At 45.9% G+C, this 24750-nt stretch overlaps 1 protein-coding gene and 1 long non-coding RNA gene across 2 annotated transcripts in view; one reads left to right on the top strand and one right to left on the bottom strand.

The window, feature by feature from the left end:
* The window catches only part of COLGALT2 (collagen beta(1-O)galactosyltransferase 2), a 229492-nt gene that overhangs the window by 147867 nt on the left and 56875 nt on the right, over positions 1-24750 (bottom strand). Inside the window, exon 2 of the mRNA XM_073642973.1 lies at positions 16306-16416. Coding sequence (XP_073499074.1) covers positions 16306-16416 — 111 coding nt within the window. The remainder of the gene's footprint in view (positions 1-16305; positions 16417-24750) is intronic.
* LOC141156700 (uncharacterized) lies at positions 15564-23399 on the top strand. Its single transcript, XR_012247702.1, has 3 exons — positions 15564-15638; positions 20893-20959; positions 23332-23399. It is a non-coding gene; the product is annotated as an uncharacterized lncRNA (long non-coding RNA).

Genomic DNA, 24750 nt, shown 5'->3' with positions numbered 1-24750 from the left:
CAAGATATCCGTGAGGAGAATGATGATCTCCGGGGAAAGACCCTAGATCTGAAAGCTCAGGTGAAGGAGCTACAGATGTCCTGTGATACTCTCCAGAAGGCGGAGACGTACCTTAAGGAAACAGTCAGCAAGATGGAAGCTGAGCGAGAGAAGATGGAGGAGTCCATCGGAAAAGCCACAGACCAGGGCCAGGAGTTGACCGCTGGTGATGGGAGGTATGAAGCAGAGACCTCCTCGATTGATGTGGGCTCGGAGGATTCGGTGGATGTCGGAGCCGAGATCAAGCAGCTCAAGGAGTTGCTACAAGCCCAGTGGACGCAAGAGAAACGTGAGAGACTGGCTATTGAGAGCCGAGTGGGCGCATTGGAGACGGAGAGGTCTGAGAGAGCTCTGCTGCTGGAAGAGCAGTTGAAGCAGGAAGAGCTTCAGAGATGGACTGCTGAGAGGCGAGTAACTGAGCTGGAAGGAGAAGTTTTAGAGCTCAAAGGTCGCCTAGCAAAGTGTCACGTGGTGAACGAGGTCTCCTTGGAGAAGGGAAAAGGCAAACAAGTTGCACTTACTCCCTTAGACCATGAGAAGGTGGACCTGAGGAGAGCTAAGAGTAAGGTGTTGGAAGATAAAGGTGAAGTGGAGGTGGTCAAGACGAAAAGTTGTGAAGTTGTAGCTGTGAGTCAGCTCAGGGGAAGCATCCAGGGTGAAGAAGCTGGAAGTCAGTTGTCCCTGAAACCACAGCTGGTTGATCGTCTGGAAACCACTGGTGAGACCGAAACGTCTCGGTACAAGTGCCTCGTAGATGTACCCGAGGACTTGAGGGAAGAATGCACCCGTGAGTTCGTGCATGAGGAGTTTAAGAAGGCCGTGGGAGCCGGTAAGGTGTACTTGACCTCAGAGGCTAGACAGCTGGTGGTCCTGTCCACGACTGAAGTTACAGTGAAGAGGGTGGCGATCCTGAGTGACATACATTGGCGATGTATTCGCACGAAGCAGTTTCTCCGGTTGAAGACGGAGCAAGCCGCTAGACAACTGGAGCTGATGAGAAAGGCTCACAGTCTTCGAGAAGAGGTCATCCGGGTGCCTCGTGTTCTGGTGAGAGAGCTCATTGGGAGAAATTGCCGAGCCATGCAGATGATGGTGAAGAAGTCTGGTGTGGTAAAAGTAAGCAGTCCACGTGATCGTCGGGACTGGATGCCGGATGAAGAAGGCATGGTGTCGTTCTACGCTGTAGGAACGGAAGAAAGTCTTGCAGATATGAGCATGCTGGTGGAGTACCGAGAGACCTACCTGCGAGAGGTGGAAAAGTTAAATCTCGCTAGACTGCGAGTGGATAGACAGCATCATCTGAGCAGCAGAAGATGGCAGCTGTCTAGAAAGTGTGAGAACAGACAGAGAAAGGGCTCCCTAAATTTCAGAGCAGCTTAGGTTAGGGACCTTTCAAGATGTCCTGGGAGTGGGTTTGGAGGTAGTGAGACCTCCAGTGACTCAGGGGTGAGTGGCCCATACAATCGACCCAATAGAGGACGGAACCATGTGGAGTCACACTGTTGTATTGACCGCTGGGAGCGGGGGAGACCTGGTAGGGTTTCAACTGACCGCTGGGAGCGGGGGAGACCTGACAAGGTTATGACTGACCGCTGGGAGCGGGGGAGCCACTGGGAGCGAGGAAGTCTGACAAGTTGACGACCCGGAAATGTGACTTGACGGAGTCGATGACATTGACAGATGTTGGGTCCCTAAGGAGTGGGCTAATGTCAATATTTAATGTTCCAGGGGCTGGACAACGCAAGGGTCAAGTGCATGGTCTCAGTGTGAACTGTGGGATATAGACTGTTTGTGTATGTTATGTGTTCAACCCCACAAGTTTGAACAGAGGGGGGGAATATGTGATGCAGCAGACATCCCTTTAATGGTTCAGTGTGTTTTGAATGACCATGTACCTTCCCCTTTAACTGACTGGTCACATGACTGTGACATCACACAGGTCCTTATGCACACAGAGGGTGTGGACACATGACTGTGACATCAGTTAAGGTCCTATCTGTGAGTGTGCTGCAAGATATATAAACCCAGTGTGTTCCTGTGTGGGTGTGTTCCGGTGTGTAGGAGTTTCTATGTGTTGGGAGCTCCTGTGTGGGTACCGTGTGCAGAGGTGAAAGGGGTGTGACAGGCGTGTTTCCTGTTACCCGTATGTGCGGACACCGTGTGAGCGGCACGAGGCTGTTCCCTGGGTGTGTGAGTGGGAACACCGCTCGTGTGAGGCCTGGTGAGGCCTGGTGGACTCCGGTGGAGGTGAAGCCTGGATCCCTGTGAGAGTGTGGGGGATGCCAGTAAGCCTTGGAGTGCCACACAAGTGTCCTGGAGGGCAGAGCCTGGATCTGAGTATGTGAGAGATGCCAGTGGCCTTGGACGGGTGGAGGGTTGGAGACCACGTGTGGTCAAGCCTTGGAGCCACAGTGGTGGCAGACTGAAGCAGCTAAAACCGACTAAGGTAATACTCTTTATGTTATGGACATTTATATGGACATTGTTTTAGTATTACCTTGCGAAGGCTGTAATTAGAGCCAAGTGGGCCGGTTTGCCACTTGGGCTTGTTTGACATTATGTGTGTGAAATGCGGTTTATGAAGTGTAATAAACTGTGGACTGTGAAACACGGCAAAGTAGTTGCTGGTGTGCATTGATTGACACAGCAAAGCGAGTATCCCCCAGGATAATAAGTAGCGCTGCCTTACATGTGGTTTGAGAGTGCGGGCAACTGCAGTCTGGTTGCTAGGGTCAGCTGCAGTCTGGTTGCTAGGGGCACTCTGCAGTCTGGTTGCTGGGAGCAATTGCAGTCTGGTTGCTAGGGGCAATTGCAGTCTGGTTGCTGGGAGCAACTGCACAGGTCGACGAGTGTGGTGGAGCATCTGGCTGCAACTCGGCGGGGTTGTGAAGGTTGTCGTCGAACTCAAACCTGGTTTGGTGTGGCTCGGCGGGGCTCACGAAGTTCAAAGCATCTTGCTGCAACTCGGCGGGGTTGCGAAGTTTGCCATCGCACTCAAATTTTTTTTTTGCGGTGGCTCGGCGGGGCCACGAAAATTTTTCGGGGAGAGCGGTGAAGTTCAAGTGTGAACAGTGTACCGTGATGGCTGTGAGCAAAGCAGCAGAGGTGTCTGGAGCTATTGAGCATTTGAAGTGCCGGTTGGGACCGGAGCAGGTATTTGAGAAACTCTTACAGGACATGGTGCGGGAACCGCAGGAGCTGTGGGCACCGTATAGAATGGTGGCCGTGGACCATTCTATGGACTCTCCGGGGGCGCCCGTGTTGTCCCAGAGTGCGAGGGGAGGTGGTAAGAGGTCTTGTGAACTGAGTCCTAAGACTGTCGCTGATGTTTTTTGTAAAAATTACCCTGCCGGTGTGGTTGTTAAAAAGGGGGCGGAGTCTAAAAAAGGGGCGGGTTTTCACAAGAGCGTAGAGTGTGGAAAACTGGAAATTGTTGCTGATTGTGGGATGGTACCTCCTAGAAATGACAATTTGACCGTTGAGAACGGGGTAGCTCCAGTGGAAGGGGGTGAAGTCAAAGTGGGAGGTGACCTGGTAGTCCACAACATCATGGGGAGTGACACAGTCCCCGTAGCTGATGGTGACACTACGGAAGTAGAAGGAGAAGTCAGTCAGGAGGGGATAGATGAGGTGAGAAAGTCAACCTCGCAAGGGCGCAAGGGCCACAAAAAGGTTGCTCCTGTAGTCTTGACTAAAAGTGAAAATAAAGAAAATGTAATGGTGTGTGCCGTTGTTACAAGGGTGGATCCTCCTTCAGAGGCAGAAGAGGAGGTGACGGACCTGGAGAACGTGTCCTCAGACCAGCGGAGCCTGGAGTCTGAACGGCAGAGGGTATACCAGGTTGTGAAGGACTTACAGCGGAGTCTAAAGGAAAGCAACGAGGAAGTTGTCCAGTGGAAGGAGATGTTCCACGCAATTAAGGAGGACCGCCGCAAAATCAAGGAAGAGGTTTTGCAGTTGAAACTTGAGAAGGAGACGCGGCAGGATGGAGTTTCTGGACGTGATCAGGAACTAGAACGACTGCGCGAACAGTTCAACCAGGAGCTGTGTAAATCAAAAAAGGAGTATGATGAACTCATGAGGGAGCTGCAGCAGTTCCAGGACCAAGTAAAGCCTCTAATGCAGGAGAAGGAGCGGCTGGAGGACTCTCTGTACCAGCGAGACCAGGAGCTATCCACCCTGAAAGAGGCAATAAAAGTTGAAGTGTCTGCTCATGACCATGAGGCAGAAAAGAGGTATGGAAAGTTCAATGAGGAACTGCAACGGATTAAGAGAGATTATGAGGATCTCCTCAAAGTTAAAGAAAAACTAGAGGAGGATAAGGCGGATGCCGAGCAAGAGCGCCAAGTGGTTGAGACCACTCTGCAAGATATCCGTGAGGAGAATGATGAACTCCGGGGAAAGACCCTAGATTTGGAAGCTCAGGTGAAGGAGCTACAGATGTCCTGTGATACTCTCCAGAAGGCGGAGACGTACCTTAAGGAAACAGTCAGCAAGATGGAAGCTGAGCGAGAGAAGATGGAGGAGTCCATCGGAAAAGCCACAGACCAGGGCCAGGAGTTGACCACTGGTGATGGGAGGTTTGAAGCAGAGACCTCCTCGAGTGATGTGGGCTCGGAGGATTCGGTGGATGTCGGAGCCGAGATCAAGCAGCTCAAGGAGTTGCTACAAGCCCAGTGGACGCAAGAGAAGCGTGAGAGACTGGCTATTGAGAGCCGAGTGGGCGCATTGGAGACGGAGAGGTCTGAGAGAGCTCTGCTGCTGGAAGAGCAGTTGAAGCAGGAAGAGCTTCAGAGATGGACTGCTGAGAGGCGAGTAACTGAGATGGAAGGAGAAGTTTTAGAGCTCAAAGGTCGCCTAGCAAAGTGTCACGTGGTGAACGAGGTCTCCTTGGAGAAGGGAAAAGGCAAACAAGTTGCACTTACTCCCTTAGACCATGAGAAGGTGGACCTGACGAGAGCTAAGAGTAAGGTGTTGGAAGATAAAGGTGAAGTGGAGGTGGTCAAGACGAAAAGTTGTGAAGTTGTAGCTGTGAGTCAGCTCAGGGGAAGCATCCAGGGTGAAGAAGCTGGAAGTCAGTTGTCCCTGAAACCTCAGCTGGTTGATCGTCTGGAAACCACTGGTGAGACCGAAACGTCTCGGTACAAGTGCCTCGTAGATGTACCCGAAGACTTGAGGGAAGAATGCACCCGTGAGTTCGTGCATGATGAGTTTAAGAAGGCCGTGGGAGCAGGTAAGGTGTACTTGACCTCAGAGGCTAGACAGCTGGTGGTCCTGTCCACGACCTGAAGTCACAGTGAAGAGGGTGGCGATCCTGAGTGACATACATTGGCGATGTATTCGCACGAAGCAGTTTCTCCGGTTGAAGACGTAGCAAGCCGCTAGACAACTGGAGCTGATGAGAAAGGCTCACAGTCTGTGAGAAGAGGTCATCCGGGTGCCTCGTGTTCTGGTGAGAGAGCTCATTGGGAGAAATGGCCGAGCCATGCAGATGATGGTGAAGAAGTCTGGTGTGGTAAAAGTAAGCAGTCCACGTGATCATCGGGACTGGATGCCGGATGAAGAAGGCATGGTGTCGTTCTACGCTGTAGGAACGGAAGAAAGTCTTGCAGATATGAGCATGCTGGTGGAGTACCGAGAGACCTACCTGCGAGAGGTGGAAAAGTTGAATCTCGCTAGACTGCGAGTGGATAGACAGCATCATCTGAGCAGCAGAAGATGGCAGCCGTCTAGAAAGTGTGAGAACAGACAGAGAAAGGGCTCCCTAAATTTCAGAGCAGCTGAGGTTAGGGACCTTTCAAGATGTCCTGGGAGTGGGTTTGGAGGTAGTGAGACCTCCAGTGACTCAGGGGTGAGTGGCCCATACAATCGACCCAATAGAGGACGGAACCATGTGGAGTCACACTGTTGTATTGACCGCTGGGAGCGGGGGAGACCTGGTAGGGTTTCGACTGACCGCTGGGAGTGGGGGAGACCTGACAAGGTTACGACTGACCGCTGGGAGCGGGGGAGCCGCTGGGAGCGAGGGAAGTCTGACAAGTTGACGACCCGGAAATGTGACTTGACGGAGTCGATGACATTGACAGATGGTGGGTCCCTAAGGAGTGGGCTAATGTCAATGTTTAATGTTCCAGGGGCTGGACAACGCAAGGGTCAAGTGCATGGTCTCAGTGTGAACTGTGGGATATAGACTGTTTGTGTATGTTATGTGTTAAACCCCACAAGTTTGAACAGAGGGTAGGAATATGTGATGTAGCAGACATCCCTTTAATGGTTCAGTGTGTTTTGAATGACCATGTACCTTCCCCTTTAACTGACTGGTCACATGACTGTGACATCACACAGGTCCTTATGCACACAGAGGGTGTGGACACATGACTGTGACATCAGTTAAGGTCCTATCTGTGAGTGTGCTGCAAGATATATAAACCATGTGTGCTCCTGTGTGGGTGTGTTCCGGTGTGTAGGAGTTCCTATGTGTTGGGAGCTCCTGTGTGGGCACCGTGTGCAGAGGTGAAAGGGGTGTGACAGGCGTGTTTCCTGTTACCCGTATGTGCGGACACCGTGTGAGCGGCACGAGGCTGTTCCCTGGGTGTGTGAGTGGGAACACCGCTCGTGTGAGGCCTGGTGAGGCCTGGTGGACTCCGGTGGAGGTGAAGCCTGGATCCCTGTGAGAGTGTGGCCTTTAAGTCTTTTTCTGACAAAGTCAATTAGATCCCGTTTGGCTTGTTCAACCTCACCCGTCCCCCTCCCAACCTGATACCCTAAACTCGATTGTTCCCGGTACTGTGAGGGAGCGGTTAAAGTGACAGCCCTGTTCAGTGATGACACTCGTTGGCTTTTGCTGACGTGATCTCTCTGGCATGAGTCGTTTCTATCCTCTCTTTGTCCTGTCAATCGGGGAGGTTTACCACGTCGTGGGTAGGAGGGTCTTGTACGTTTCCTTAATGTCGTATCCAAGTACTGGTCCTCTTCCGTAGCCGTGACACCTGAGGGACCGCTGCGCTGAATCCTGCGCTTGTTCACCGGCAGCCACCCGTCTTGCCTTACGGGTCTCTCACCCCGGTCTCTCTCGCTGGTTCTGTCGCGCCCCCGGGGCCGTGGGGTACTCGGTAGCCGGGCCCTCAGATGCTTGGGGGATATCACGGTGGCTGGCCCGGTCCGTGGCCCAGGGCAGACAACTGAAAAGAGGGGAATGTATATTGGGATAATAGGTTTGTAATTGTTCGTGACGCCACCTGTGGTGTCTGGTGAGGATCACCAGCGCTGCAGCAGTCCACTGAGGCCAGTGTTGTGGCAGCTTAGATGGTATCACTCCCCACAGGTGGAGCAGGGCCTCAGGGCAGCGTAGGAGGTGGGATGCAGGACAGAGGGGACCCAGCCGGGTCAGAGCAAGAATAGGAGCACACACCAAAGTCACTTCAGTACCTTTACTGATGGAAATTCTGGCACGTCCCGGAGCACTGTAGGGTGAGGTGTGCACGTCCGGATTCTCCCCAGTGAGCGGGTGTAGGGCCTCCTGATTCTTGCCTCTCTGTAGTAAGTTTCTGACCTGTCTGGAGCTAGGCCTAACTTGGTTTCTGTTCTGCACCTGCTGACTTGGTGATAGGGCCTTCTGTTGGATATCACTCTCCCTATTCTTGGGGTCTCCGTGATTCCTGACCCTGGTACGTATCAGCTTTTGGTGATCCTGGGACATGTAGTTCGCCAGGGGTTCCGGTTGTTTTCTACTGGTCATGAAGATCCACATAGACTCGGACCCGGTGTCCGGTATATATGCTTCTGGGGTGAGCTTGTAAAGCTCCTCAGCCCCCTATGTTACTCTCTTCCACTTGCCTTCGGCCCCGCTCGGGCCCTCACTAGGCTTCAGGGCTGCTCGAGGCCTAGCTTGCCTCACACAGCAGCCTGCGTGCAGCTACATCCTGTCTCTCTGCAGACTGAACACTGACTCCTTCTGTGTCTGAGCAGGAAGTGCTGAATCACTGAGCTGTCTGGCTCCACCTTCCCTATTTATATCCCTAACGGGCTTCCTCTGGTGGTCTGAGGTGGAAGGTGGAGGTGTGTGTGTGCTGTGGGGGCCTCTTGTGGAGAAATCCTTCTATGCAACCCTCTAGGATCTGTGGTACTAAGCGCAGCTGGGCACCACTATTTCTTCAGCACGTCCGGCCTGCGTCACATCTCTCTGTGTCTGGCGCCAAAATCACCTCAGGCACTGAGCGCTCGACCGTTAAATTTTGAAATCCTCTGCTGGAGGTCACCTGACCAGGTCCAGCGTGCAAACTTGAAATGGTCACCAGATGGTGCTCTTTCTCCTTATTACATACATCTCACATTGATTCTCTGAAAGACTTTTCTCCTTCTATTACAGATGCATGGAGTTAGCCTAACAAGTGATTTTCTGATGTCAGGTTCCCTTTAATGACCAGGCAGATGCTTAACAGTGCATAAAGGAATCTAAGGCTGAAGCCAGCCCAGTTCTATGAATAATAGGAACATGGACAGGACTTTTGATTGCAGGGTCATTGTTCTCAAGGAAGGGAGGAAGGAGCAACCCTGAAGTTTTGATGTGGAGTGCTTCTCCCTGACTACAGATAACGGGAAAAAGAGGACCAGCATGATGGATTTCAAGGTGCTAAACTGTATGGCAGCAGCTTATTCACTTTGCCCATTCAAACAGTCATGCATCCTAGGCAGGAAGCCTATTAAAAATCAGCTCATTATCTGCAGCTTCTATGTCTCAATGATCTGCTGCAGAATGGCGTTCACGTGGAGGTTTATCAAAAGAAATGTAGCAAATTCATCAGAGTTTGTCTTACACTTTACATCTGTAGACTTTTCCAACGTCTGAAGGGTCACAAAGGTATGCCCAGTATAGGACCACGACATTTAGGTTAAAGTGAAGCAAGATGGAGGGATATTAGTAATTGAGAATTCTAATAAATAGACAAAAGTAGTAGAGAATGAGCAGCTTAATCGAACTTATACTTGTTAGAACCCACAAGAACTTCTCCCATATGGTGAGTAGTTTAAAAAAGTGTGCAAAAAAATGTGCAAGCCATATCCAACTACAAGCTAGAACTGATGGCAGCACCAAGGGAAACTGTAAATAGTGACAGCTATTGGTCTCAGATGGCCCTTCAGCCTGCATGATCTGCTCTGATCATTGTAGAAGTTCTCTCAGTGGAAGAAGAGGGATAACAGTTGTATGTATTACATATCTATCATACTGATTCTTTTTTTTTCTACAACAGCAGTGCTCAGCTGGAGTCAACCAGGAAAATCTAAAACCTATGGCCACCTCAAAATAAGCATCTGACCAGCCATATGGTCAGCCAAGGCACTGACTCTGGTGAAGGTGCCTATTACATTAGTACAGGGAAATAAGGGACACCAGACAACTCCACTGCCTATCATCTACCAAGGGAAACCAAGGATAATAGTTCAGGGTCAGGAGTGAATAGCTCAGCTCATATATTTTGGCCAATCGGCAAATCCTGTTAAAATTAGTTGGGTCAAATTACAAGTATCTATTTTTTTACTGAAAGTTTTGAAATTCACACAAAAAGAGTAAAAGCAAGACTAGAAGCAAGGAAGCCCTTTCCTACCACCACTTAGACCAAAGACATCCCTGGCTTATTAACAGTTCATGACCAGTCCTGATAGGAAGAATATACTGAATTTGTTCACATACATAGGCCCATCAGACCATTGACATAGATAGGCCCATCAGACCATTGACATAGATAGGCCCATCAGACCATTGACATAGATAGGCCCATCAGACCATTGACATAGATAGGCCCATCAGACCATTGACATAGATAGGCTCATCAGACCATTGAAATAGATAGGCTCATCAGACCATTGACATAGATAGGCTCATTAGACCATTGACATAGATAGGCCCATCAGAAAATTTACATAGATAGGCTCATCAGACCACTGACATAGATAGGCCGATCTTACCATTGACACAGATAGGCCCATCATACCATTGACATAGATATGCCCATCAGACCATTGACATAGATAGGCCCATCAGGCCATTGTTCAGAACCTACATCTGTAGTGCTAAGATGTTAAAGGCCATCAGGAATCCATATTGGAAGCCTGTTTTTAAAGAACCCTTTAAGATATTTCACAGTAACAGTTCAGCTTGTTAGTCTTGTACTTTCTGTAATTTTCCCAACACCTGGACCGCATAGCTCTATTATCAATGTTTAGTGATAACGATGCATGTTTATATTCATCAGCAATATTTGGTGAGAATATGCTGTGTTTATAGAATGGTAAAACATCTGGTACCAGGAGCCTTTGGCATGTTTCATCTCCGGTGATATATTTGTTCGGTGTTAATTGATATCTGAAGAGCTGGCCACTCAGAAGAAAGATACTATATCGAACAAATAGAACCTGTCAGAATTTGTGTAACATTTGGTTACGCAAGCATTTGTTTTCAAACAAGATATAAGCTAGTGAAGTTTTCAGCTAAGACAGAGGCCTGTTGACCTGTGGACTAAAAGGGGACCCCTTGACTTTTCTCTGTCTTCGCTGTTTTGCTTCTCGCGGCTGATGTCTCCCGGACAGATGATGTATGTTGCTCCTGGTGAAGTTTTTCCTGTATAGTGTGCGCTGTAAGTACTTTACCTTTGTGATTTATATTATGCAAAAGTGTACGTAATATCACACTATTTCCTATTTTCTATAATCATTTAATTCTAATAAAAATTAATCGCCTTCTTTAAAGCCGTATCCGAGCCCTTTAAATACTTGGCAAAACAACATCAGAAGAGTGAAAATTGTTATAGCTGTAAAGTGGGGACCAACTTCATATTAAGGAGTTACCGTATTTTTCGGTCTATAAGACGCACCGGACCATAAGACGCACCTAGGTTTTAGAGGAGGAAAACAGAAAAAAAATGTAAGCAAAAAATGTGGTCATGATGCATTGTTAAGGGGGAGGGGGTCTGCTGCTGACACTGTTATAGGGGTAATGTCCCCCAATTCTGTTAATATACGTGGCCCCCATCCCCATCCAGGTATGCATGGCACCCCTCCATCCCGGTATGCATGGCACCCCTCCATCCTGGTATGCATGGCATCCCTGATCCCCATTCTGGTATGCATGGCACCACTGATCCCCATCCTTGTATGCATAGCACCCCTGATCCCCATCCTGGTATGCATGGTACCCCTGATTTCCATCCTGGTATGCATAGCACCCCTCATCCTGGTATGCATGGCACCCCTTATCCTGGTATGCATGGCACCCCTCATCCTAGAATGCAAGGCACCCCTCATCCTGGTATGCATGGCACCCCTCCATCCTGGTATGCATGGCACCCCTGATCCCCATCCTGGTATGCATGGCACCCTTGATCTCCATCCTGGTATGCAAGGCACCCCTCATCCTTATCCTGGTATGCATGGCCCCCCTCATCACTATCCTGGTATGCAAGGCCCCCCTCATCCCTATCCTGGTATGCAAGGCACCCCTCATCCTGGTATGCATGGCACCCCTCCATCCTGGTATGCATGGCACCCCTCCACCCTGGTATGCATGGCATCCCTGATCCCCATCCTGGTATGCATGGCACCACTGATCCCCATCCTTGTATGCATGGCACCCCTGATCCCCATCCTGGTATGCATGGTACCCCTGATTTCCATCCTGGTATGCATGGCACCCCTCATCCTGGTATGCATTGCACCCCTCATCCTGATATGCATGGCACCCCTCATCCTAGTATGCGTGGCACCCCTCATCCTGGTATGCATGGCACCCCTCCATCCTGGTATGCATAACATCACTGCCATGCGCCCTCACAAGGTGAGATCAGCTGGGCGTGGAGAGTGGTGAATATTCATTTTCTTTAGCAGCGGGCATATATTATAAACCTACATTTATAATATATATAAAATAATGGTATCCTATGGCATAGTATACACATATCATAACCGGTGATCACAGCTCATTCTTTCTTTGATGTAAAACATTTTTTGAAAACAGGCAGGGAAATGTTTTGCCTCACAGAAAGAATCAGCTGCTATCCCCTGCTGTCCTGTCTGTATACTCTCTTTTGCTTCCTCCCTTGCCCAGGAGCTGTGGTATTATCAGACCATGCCCCTGTACAGTCAGACATTGCCATTACACAGTACATAGCAGGGGCACATTTCTAAGATTATCTCGCACAGGAACATTTTATTTAAACACATCCAATTGCGGAAGTTATTATTATATCAAGATCTATTGATTAAAATGTACTTTGTTCGTGGGAAAATCCATTTAAGTTAATTGCCCCTAAAGCAAACTGGACGTCTCCATACCAGGTACATCACATGGCAATGGAAATGCAATATTTCTATGCCATATCGATAATAATCTGATATCAACACCATCCATCGATGTATATCTGATCAATGGACATAATTGCTTGTGTAGATATAACAGACAGGATTTTCGACTTTGGCAAATCACAGAAATATAATATTAACCCGAACTATGGAAATATTATAGTCATGTTTGGTGTGTCTAGAATGTTGAACGTATACTCAGAAAAATGGCAGTCAAATTATTCCACTAGGAACTTCCTGTGGGAAAATATGACATAAATTAGAATATTGTCCTTGATTCATCAAAATGTTTTTACCAGAATTCTAGTGTGATAGATTGACTTGCTCAGCTCTCACAGAGGTAGACAAGGGAACACTTCTTGGGTTAAGCTCTTGCTGGCTTGTTAGGACACGGCATAAACCACTGCAGGGTTCCAGAAAAAAACCACGACCTTTCCGGTATAACGAGAAACAAAACAAAAATAAAGTATAGCACAGTTCATAAGTGAGCGGGGCTTTATCTGCCCCGGGTAGCACAACAAAGTTTCCCAAAAGTCATCACAGAAACTATCAACCTCCGTGACACATATCTCCCCTCACATACATCGCCAGTGACACTGTCACATATTCCCCCCCTCTGCCCAAAGCTGGGGGTTTGGGTACCTTCAGACACCAAACAGGGAATTCTAAAGAGGGCATCCACGTTACCGTGTAACTTCCTAGGTCTATGCTCCACGTGAAAACTAAAGTCTTGGAGACCTAAGAACCACCTAGTCACCCGGGCATTCTTACCCTTTGTTTCCCTTAACCATCTCAGTGGGGTATTGTCTGACACTAATTTAAACTTCTGGCCTAGTAGGTAATACTTTAGCATATGTCCGGCCATTTTTTCTGGCTAAGCATTCTTTCTCCACAATAGCATAGTTTTTCTTGCAGGTAGAGAGCTTCCTGCTCAGATACAGGATGGGATGTTCCTTCCCATTTAACTCTTGAGACAGCACGGCTCCTAGGCCAACTTTTGAAGCATCTGTCTGGACCAGGAATTGTTTACTAAAATCCGGTGCGACCAGGACTGGCTGCTTACACAGTGCCTGCTACAGCTGTTGGAACGCTGTCTCCGTTTCAGCCGTCCATTTGGCCATTGTTGATTTGGTGCCTTTGAGAAGATCCATAAATGGTGCGGCCATCATGGCAAAATTTGGGATAAACCACCGGTAATATGCCACAATTCCAAGAAACACTCTCACTTGCTTCTTGGAAAGCGGTAGTAGCCAGTTCTGGATTGCCTCGACCTTATTTACTTGTGGCTTAATTTCGCCTCTCCCGATGACATAGCCTAAGTACTTGGCCTCTTCCCCGGCTAGGAAACACAGGCGGAAGTCATCCACCTTTGACTTCGAAAGGGCTTTTTTCGGAGGGATTTAGCTTTTGTCTGAGCAACTTGATACGGACCCCTTTTCCCATAAATACCAAAATAAGTAAAAGTAACGCTCCAATATAACAGAAACATTTGCCTAGACTACAGACCATCAGCTCAAGGACATATGACACCAAGCGGCTACGTGTTCAGGATTGTGACAACGCCAACAGACCATGTCCTTAACAACAGTCTTTGCGGCACCCTCAGTAGAATTGGGATACCCCCATTTGTGACTCAGACCCCCTTTGTGGTGAGACCGCCCCCCTTTGGTTATTCCAGTACGGTGAAGTGACTATGTCCGGTTTCCAAAGGGATTTCTCGACCACCTGGTACCTCTCTACTAGGCTAATGAGGTTGTCCGTGTTCCCAGGTCTGCACTGGCCTGGGAAGGCAGTTGATGAATCTGTCCATCACCACGCGTTCGACCATCTGCACAGGAGTGGAAGACTCTGGCTTCAACCACTTTAGGACTAGATGTAACAAGTCAAACATCTGCGACTGAGGGGTTTTGTCGCCAGCATACGCCCAGTGGTGGACTCATTGGGCTCTCACAGACATAGTTACTCCAAAGCATGCCAAAAACTCAGTCTTTAGTTTGGCGTATTCCTTGGCATCCTGTAGTGCCAAGTCGTAATATGCCTTTTGGAGTTCAGTCAAATAAGGCACCAGCACCTCAGCCCACTGCTCTGGCGGAAGTTTCTCCCGAACAGCCACCCTCTCGAACACTGTAAGCAAATCTTCCACATCATCGCCAGGGGTCATCTTCTGCATGGCCCATCTTACCCCTTTCCAGATGTGGGAGTCATCAGCCGGACTTGGGGTTGGGGCGCTCGTCCTGCCCTGGATAGCGGTCGCCAGCAGCTGCATCAGCTGCTGCTGCTCCTGCTGGTGCTGTAGTATTTGCTGTAGCAAAAGCCAGTTGCTCTCCTGCTGCTGTGACTGGACCAGGTGGTTAATTATGTCCTCCATGCTGCTGGCAGTCTTTTGCTGGCTGGCGGCCTTCACCTTGTAGCAGATACACGTGTTCCTGGATCGATGCACGCATTCGACATACTAATTACTAATTGTGGTAGATTGACTAGCTCGGCTCTCACAGAAGTAGACACGGGAACACTTCTTGGGTTAAGCTCCTGCTGGTTTTTTAGGACATGGCATAAATCACTACAGGCCTCCAGAAAATAAACACGGCCTTTCTGGCATAATGAGAAACAAAACAAAAATAAAGTATAGTACAGTTCATAAGTGAGCGGGGCTTCACTCTCTCTGGGTAGCACTGCAAAGTTCACTAAAAGTCCTTCTGTGGAGCTCTCTGACTTCCACGCACATAGTCTGGAGACTTCCTTCTCCAAAAAGCACAATAGGAAAAAAAACTCAATGCTGGAGACAAGCTTCTGGATTTCCCATCACGGAAGAGAGCAACCTCCGTGACACATATCTACCCTCACATACGTCGCCAGTGACCCTGTCACACTGGCTTAAAAATCTTTGATAACTTGCAACTCGAAGTTGAGCAAAAATGTTTTGACTTTTGACGCCAGTTTCACCCAGCTCCAACTAATTCATGACAAGTTATGGTGCCCCTTACACCAGAAATCTTACCTCATCCCTCATATGTGTCTTTTTATATAGTGTATGTAAACTTCTGGTTTCAACTGTATGTATTTTCATCCATGTTCTTTGAATACAATTAGTCATTCTCCTCTCTCCTGACCAGGAGGAGGGTTGAGGGGTGTGACTGAGACCCTTTGTAATATCTCATCCAGAAAAATTCATTGTCAGATCCCAGAAGGACAATGTGTATTGCAGATCTGTCCTACTATCTGCAAAGAATCGCACTCCTCTAATGGTAAGCGCTTTCTTCATTTATCCCTTTTTGTTTTATATGATTTTATGTTTTTTAATATTTCATTTTGTTGTCATTTTTCACGCACTGTACCTTTATTTGTATATTAAGGGGAACCTCTCACCAGAAAAAAAAGACTATCAACTGCAGATATAGGGTTAAAAGGTTATTAGTGCTATTAACCTGCCTGGCGCCTGCAGTTAGCCGAATGCTGTGGGAAGAACATGAACTTTTTCCCCCGGCAGTGTTCGGGCTTCTATCTCAGGAGTGGCGCCGACGCGGGTTCAGTCACTGCTCTGAGAATACAGACCCCTTTACAGTCACACCTCAGTCACGTGTGCAGCGGGTGAGTGGTGTTAATGCCAATAGGCGTAAATACTATAGGTATGCAGGTAAACAGAATCTTGTGTACCCCATGAATTATGTGCCTTGTCTCTATGTATTCCCCTTTTCACATGTAAAGTGCCATGGAATAACTGGTGCTATAATAATAAATAATGGTAATAATAGGGGCTGCCCCTTTATTCTAATGCAGAGCTTTTATTTTGCCAGGTTTTACATCTCCTCATTCAGATTAAAGAGAGCACATGAACATGTTCAGCATGTAGAAATGAATACCATTGCAAGTGCTGTATTCAGAACCATACATTTACAAGGTAGCGTTACTTACTGGGGCTCGCCCATCGGCCTCCATTCAACATAATGGTATAAGTTTTGAACATTCTTTAACCATTCCCGTAAAACATCTGTGGTGTTATCAATATTGTGATCCGTTCCTGCCCTAAAACAAACAAAATAAATAATGAAATCGTTGCAAGTTCGGAAATTATTTATAATTTCTTTCCAATTCTCTAATACTGTATACAGTACTGATACAATGATGATACCCCAGGGTTCAGTAAAATGCCCGACTGGTCACTGGCTGCAAACACAGCTCCCAGGAGTCATGGAAAAGCAATAAAGATGTCTGCACAAGCTTCTACACACTGCTCCTGTATATGAAAATGATTACCCTCCATATTTCACAGTTTATCCCAACAATGAGTCACTTTCTAGCTATTCTGCCCGCGTATATACAATTTATGAGGCCGTCACATTTCTGCAGCTCGTGCTAATATTTCTAGTACACAGTGCAGTACATCTGCTCGGCAGCGCTGCCGCCAGGTGTTGTCCATTGCACTCACCGGATTTCCAGGCTCCACGGTGAATGTTAATGGACAACCCTTCCTAATAAACTGTCTTGTTGATAGATAGCATGTGACCGTTGCTATGCAAATTACCTACCCGCAGTCATGTGACGACCACTCAAGCTGACAACAAAGCGCAATCTTGACAGTGTGGATATTGCACATTGTCAAGATTCAGCAGTCAGCAATCACATAGAATGACTGCAGACACCTATGTGGAGCCCAGAAAACCCTTTAAGTCCTGCAAAAGGATAAATCCATCTGCTCAGATAGATCAGATCTTACCAACAACACAGAACAGTAGGAAAAGTTGTCATTCACCATTTACCAATCTGACTAATGAAAATATTTTGTTTCAGCCACAAATATTAATGACTAATAGAAACCTACAGCACATACATAAGGACACTATAGCTCCAGTCCTAAAGTTTGGCTCATTCATGTGCACATACAGAAGATCTGAGGGGGCTGGTCTGATGAGCAGATGATCACTGTGTGCTATGACTGAGGCAGCAGGCGGGCAATGCACTGATATACTGTATAAGAGGAATCGCATGTAATACATGGATGTGCTGGGCCTCCAGAACAAGAGCTGCTGTATGTGAGTGGCTCTCCACTCTGACCCCTATAATCAGAACTACTTTTTTGCTGAAATTTCTAAAGTGTATTTTTTAATTAAAATTAACTTGTCCTTACATAAGAAATGTATGGAAAAGCATGGTCTTTCTTGCCTTAGCAAAGGCAACCAGTTACATAATTATGGTGCCCACACTAGCCAGGAACGGACCCAATTCTCTTGCTATGTTACTTGCCACCTACACAACTTCAGTGGGCTGTTCCTCCTTAGAAGGATCCTGCACTATAGGTTCTGGAACTTCCTTTTTTCTAACTTCCCAGAATGCATACACTTGCCATTTCCAATGAATTGCTGTCTCTGAATTGAAAGTTAACCTCTGCTGCGCCTGTATGCAGTTTCTTATAAGGTTGTGCAGAGTATGTTTGCACAATGTATATACAGACACTATGTAAAAGTACTCTGATAAAAATGGCGACAAAGACCAGGGCTGTGGAGTCGGAGTCATGGAGACGGAGTTGGTGTCCATTTTGGTGGAGTCGAAATCGGAGTCGGTATAAAATGGACAGACTCCAAAAATTTATAATAAATTGGGTACAGCAGTTCAATGGAGTTTGTGGGGAATATTTTTTTCATAAGAATTTGGGAAAGTTATGAAATGTCCTATAAATGTCTGTCCTATTCCTGATCTAAGGGTCTAGACTTTTAGCTGAGATGAATCTGTGCTGCAGTAAATTTATTACTTTAAACATGAGCCATGTATGAGGGAGTCGGAGTCGTGGAGTCGGAGTTGGAGTCGGTGTCATGGAAATTGAGGAGTCGGAGTTGGAGTTGGAGGTTTGGCTTACCGACTCCACAGCCCTGACAAAGACCCTCACATTTTAATGGCAAAGTGTGACTGCCATTAAAATTGTGACTGTCCATCTGTCAACAAAAAGGCGGCCTTTTTCTGGTGAGACCCTAATCTAACGACTCACCTCTCTTCATGCCTAGGCTTCAAATACTAAACAGGAACCCATATGGAACAACAAATCCATACTGGGGGAGTCAGAAGGGAATCAGTGTCCCAAATGACCTGCGAAGCAACTCTATATAACTATATATGAAACAAAGGATAACGCTGGAGTCTTAAACCGCTTCAAAGATAAGACCATCTTTAATTAGTACAAATGTTAAAAAACATACATAACGTATAATGACAATAAAGTGCATGTCAGACACAAGTATCAGGCTGCAAATGGGGCCAAAATTACATGGAACTAAGTTCACATAATAACCGAGACTGGGAAATTGAACAATAAACCGGAATCAGCTACATGAACAAATATAGGCATGTATATCATACCAAGAATTACAATAATCATTTATGAAGCACAGAAAACACACAGGATTTCATAGTAACAAAATCAACCATGGTCATAATCCTATACAAGGTAAATACCAGTGTGTTCATAACTAAGATTCCATCATAATGAAAGGATAAAGTCCCAGAGCATACCAGAGATAAAGGCAGGCACCAAGAGAGTGGTCAGCCCAGAAAAGAGACCCCCAAGGTCCCCTACGCGCGTTTCGCTGTTACCATAACTGCTTCATCATGGGGGATAAGTAATAAATTGGGGAAGAGTATGATCCAGGTATATTTTGTTGTAAGTAAAAACAGTCTTGGAAGGACATATGGGTAAGATGCACGGACCTTCAAGCTAAGTATAGCTGCATCCTATTCTCCCCCAATGCATTTGAGACACAGACAGAAAGAAAGGTGAGTCTGGAGTTTGTACTTAGTAATTTACATGGAACAACCAAACGCTCATTATCAGTAATCAAGCCAAAAAAATAATATGGACAATTTTATTTTTATTTCAGGTTGAGCAATTAAATATTGTAACAGAAATCGCACTAGTGGCACTTGGGAAGACTTATCCAAGCATACTTATCAAGTTATTGGTGATTTTATTAGAAAATGCTTTGTGATACGCAAAGACATGCAATTGTTTCTTCTTTTTCTAAAGTATAAAAATTGTACGTTAGGAGCAAAAAAAAAAAGCAGCAGCACAGAGATGTGGAGATGTAGTGATCACTGTTGCCTCTGGCACTAGAGCTGAAGGTCTACAACATCTGCATGGAGTTTGTATGTTCTCCTTATGAACATGTGAGTTTCCGCTGCATATTCCAGTTTCCTCTCCGGCTCCAAAAACACATTGGCTTTCAATGAACTATGCCTGGAGTGTATATATGATCGAATGCCCGAGACAAGGAAATTAGACTGTAAGCCTCACTGCAGACTGAGACTGATGAGCAAGAAGCAAGAATACCTTCTCTGTTCACTGTACTGGCCCATGTCTGACTTACAGGGACAACAAATAATGCAGCATAATCCCAAAAATCAGGAGCACCATCCACTATTGTTTATAAACTTTTAGATTATTGGCGCTTTAAAGACGTCCAATGTCTTTAACTGGATGACAGTTATGTTGCTCGACAAAATTAACTCTTACATAATGTACTATTATTAGTGCTGAGCGAGCATGAATTGTTAACCCTTTCGGTGAGCATGCTCGGGTGCTCTCCGAGTATTTGTGGCGTGTTCGGCATCGATGTTACTGTCACGGCGCCGGCACTCTCCCTTGATACACTCGACAGCCTTTTAGAGAGCCAGGTCCGAGTTGTCTCCTTTAGTTTTTACCTTCAAGGTTTATCCAGGTTGTACTGAAGCCGCTAAGGCCTGCATTACTGGATACTATATGGTCAAGTTGGATCCAAAATGGTCAACTTCAAAATGGCCACCATGGTCACCAGCCATCTGGAAAAGTTTTCCCCCTCCCATATACTAATGTGCCACAAACAAGAAGTTGATATCACCAACCATTACCATTTTATTTACGTGTATCCATATAAATGGCCCACCCTGTAGAATGATGCAGCAGTGACCCTTGGAAAGCTTTATTTCTTAGCATCCCCACTCTCCAGAGACCGCACAGTCTCTTACAGGCAATGATCGAACATGAAGCTACCAAAAAAAAGTCGAGAGGAGCCCATAAGAATAAAAATGGCACTCTAGCACTGCTGCCACTTCATTCTAGTATTCACATGATTCATGGTGGTTGTCCTCTCAATAATCTACACTGATGGCATTTCCTAGAGAAATGCCATTAATATTTGTCACTGATTTAACCTAAATGGTTCTTGTGATTATGTAGACATAAGGTGTGAGGGGTTTTTGGGGAATAATTTTAACACAGATGAGCAGTTTTTGCCCCTAATTATTCAAAAATGGAGAAAATATCAATCCTTGTAACAGCAGAATCACTGTTATCAATAGTAATATGAGAGATCACAGAGCACATCTATCGCTCGCAGTAACTAACGTAGAAGCATGGAGGATTTTTCTGCACTGCAGGTGTTTTCTGCATTGAAAATATTCTATGTTCATACATGATTTCGTCCAGATGATTAATTTCCCAAAATGGCTTTTTATTTTTAATTCTATTTTTTACAGAGAGCCTTTGGAGACAGAGCAGACTTATTTCCACATCTCTGGGTTATGGGAAATATCTGTTTACTTGGTGAGACTCTCCATCCTTATTTATTTATTTTGTAGAAAACAAGAGGCGTCTTCTATGTGATTGAAAATAAATTCAGACGTGTGAAATGGGCTATTTTTTTTTTAGAACAGAACATATCACCGTGTAGTGCCATACTGATGTCTAGTAGTAAACTGAATACATTGAAGCAACATTGGAAAATTCCATCAATGTAACATGACTTTGAGGGACACTTTATGTCCTTCAATTTTATAAAGGGCCACAGATAATAGACAACTGTAGAGACAAGGGGATCAGTGGGTGCTCTCGTCTGCTGGCCCGGCTGTCTTTAGAAAGAATGCATGGACCAGGGCTTATCCCACTGAACATCCGCACTCCTTCCCCGTGGGCATAATACTAAGCAGAAAACACAGGTTGAGGATAACAGTGTGGCAATACTCTATTGAACCACCAAAAGGACAATAAACACATGGCACAGTCCCAACAAATATACAAGATGGTGCAAAATTACACAGTCCTCATCCTTCTGCTGACTCACCGGGATTAGAGCCACTGCAACTTCAGGGCTTCCAGGGCCAACTACCCCCACCAGTGGCACCTCACTTTTGGCGGGCACCCGCAGAAACAAGGTAATGATAAGCTTAGGAAGCTGACAGTTCATTGAGGGGTATGGCCAGGTGACTGGAGGGTCCTAACCTGGCTTCTCCAAATGTCTCCATGGGGCCAGGTGACTGGAGGGTCCCAACCTGGATTTCCCAAATGTCTACATGGGTACAGTAATGGTCAATGAGAGATTAGCTCTTTTGAGTTGGACAGAATCATGCATTGTGTACATACAGTGCCTTGAAAAAGTATTCATACCCTGTCAACTTTGCCACATTTTTTCAAGTTACACTCACAAACTTAAATGTTTATTTATTTGGATTTTAGGTGATATACCAGCACAAAGTAGCAAGTATTTGCTAAGTGTAAAGCAAATGATAAATGATTTTCTAATCACTTAAAAAAAATCTGAAAATTGAGAAGTGCACTTGTATTCAGCCCCCCATGTCAATACTTTGTAGGACCATCTTTAACTGCAATTACTGCTGCAACTCTTTTGAGGTATTCTCCACCAGCTCTGCAAAACAAGAGGCTGAAGGTTTTGCCCATTCTTGTTTGCAAACTACACACATGGTCAAAATTGTTGGTACCCCTCGTTTAATGAAAGAAAAACCCACAATGGTCACAGAAATAACTTGAATCTGACAAAAGTAATAATAAATTAAAAATCTATGAAAATGAACAAATGAAAGTCAGTCATTGCTTTTCAACTCTACTTCCACAGAATTTTTAAAAAAATTAAGCTCATGAAATAGGCCTGGACAGTAATGATGGTACCCCTAAAAATAATGTGACAAAAGGGACATGTTAAATCAAGTTGTGTCTACTAATTAGCATCACAGGTGTCTACAATCTTGTAATCAGTCAGTGGGCCTGTATATAGGGCTACAGATACTCACTGTGCTTTTTGGTGTGTACCACACTCAACATGGACCAGAGGAAGCAAAGGAAAGAGTTTTCTCAGATTAGAAATAAAATTATAGACAAGCATGTTAAAGGTAAAGGTTATAAGACCATCTCCAAGCAGCTTGATGTTCCTTTGGCTACAGTTGCACATATTATTCAGAAATTTAAGATCCATGGGACTGTAGCCAACCTACCTGGACGTGGCCGCAGGAGGAAAATTGATGACAAATCAAAAAGACGGACAATACGAATGGTAACAAAAGAGCCCAGGATAACTTCTAAAGAGATTAAAGGTGAAATTCAAGCTCAATGAACATCAGTGTCAGATCGCACCATCCGTCGTTGTTTGATTAACTGCCCATCTGAAAAAATACAGGCTTGTGATACTCAGATTGACAATACTATGGACATTACGGTGAAAAAAATCCATGAGACTCAATCAACGAAACTTAATCGTGATATAAGGGACTATCAATCTAAGACAGTATACCGTTGGAGGCAAGCACCTTCGTCCCGTACGCCATCCTCCCATACTCCATCTATTACCTCTATGTCATCTCTGAGTGATATATCAGATGCATCAACTACGTCTATGGTCACGCGGTCTGGTAACTCCTTGAAACAACGTGAATATAACTATCATCCCTACAAACAACATGACTTACGGGCAGCAGATAAGATAAAGAGGGACAATAAGGTAATTAATCTAAGTAAGCATAGCCTCTCTCCTGTTGATCTCTCTCTACTTAGTAAGGGTCTGTCGTTTTCTCCATCCTCTGGGCTTGATAGTTTTACCGCTATAAAAGACCTACACATTTTTGCACGGTCATTGATTTTTAAGCGCCATTTCTATAGTGATGATCTTCATAAATTGTTCCCTACAGAGGAGGAACAATTGGCCCTAAGGACATTGGAAGAGCTATCCTTTGAACATAACACAACGGAAAATGGTAAGATACCATCATCTATTCGACAACGCTCAAAAAAATCCACCCCCTTCTCGGCATGCACAAACGTAGAGCTATTTGTGCAGATCGTCACCAACGAATTCCAAAAGATTCCACAATATATCAGGGGTGACAATCTCACTGGTGAGGAAAGCAATAGGCTCAAGGTATTGAGTGGTTTGACAGATGTTGTATTCAAACCAGCAGACAAGGGGGGTAATATTGTCATCTGGCCGACACAAATGTACGAAAAAGAGGCATTTCGCCAACTTAACAACAAAATTTGTTATAAGAGGCTTACGTACAACCCCTTGTCTGCTTTCAGACAGCAGCTGCAAACCATTTGGGATAATTCCGTCAACAGTGGGGTTGTCACCCGGGAGTTAGCTTCAGCACTGTCGGTTACTGAGCCCACAATACCGACGTTCTATTTGCTCCCAAAACTCCACAAAAATTCGGAGACACCTCCGGGGAGTCCCTTAATATCTGGAAGGGGCAACTATTTGGAGCACGTGAACAAGTGGATTGATTCTAAATTACAGCCCCTAGTTGAAGATCTTCCTTCATTCCTGAAGGATACAGGGGATTTATTACGGAGGGTGGATGGGTTGTATCTAGAACCTGATGCATTGATGGTAACAGCAGATATAGAATCTCTGTATACTAACATAAGACACAATGATGGCCTAAGGGCAATCAAATTTTTTCTTGATAGTTACAATTTACCAGTCACCATCCGCCTATTGGTGACTGAGTTATTAGAATTCACATTGACACACAATTTTTTTGTCTTCAAGGGGTCTTTCTTCCTGCAATTCCAGGGAACAGCTATGGGGCCAAAATTCGCTCCCTCATATGCCAACCTGTTCCTGGGGCTGTGGGAGAGGGACCTCCTCCTGTCAGATCGGCATTCGTCGATGGACGCGGTCCATCGACGACATATTATTGATCTGGCAGGGCCTGGCCCAACAATTAGAAACTTTCATGTCCGGTCTAAATGTTAATGATCTAAATGTCCATATCACATACGAATATGATCCAAACAAGGTGGTCTTTCTAGATGTCACGCTTAGGAGAGATAACGGCAATGCAATACAGACCAATATATATAGGAAGCCCACGTCCACCAATATGCTCTTACATGCATCATCTTCACACCCAAAACATATGGATCTGCTCTACTGATCAAGATTTTGAAAATCAGGCCCGGGACCAAAAAACAGGTTCTATGATAGAGGGTACAGTCACAGGATGATTAAAAGAGCATACCAAAGGGCTAAGAATATTTCTCGCCACAATCTCCTATATGGTTCCCTTAACACCAATGATGGCGACTTGGTGAGATTCATCACCAAA

This window comes from Phyllobates terribilis, unplaced genomic scaffold, assembly GCF_046119375.1.
Source record: "Phyllobates terribilis strain yellow unplaced genomic scaffold, ASM4611937v1 Scaffold_8__6_contigs__length_399053987, whole genome shotgun sequence".
Taxonomy (NCBI): domain Eukaryota; kingdom Metazoa; phylum Chordata; class Amphibia; order Anura; family Dendrobatidae; genus Phyllobates; species Phyllobates terribilis.
This window is presented reverse-complemented; position numbering and strand designations above follow the sequence as displayed.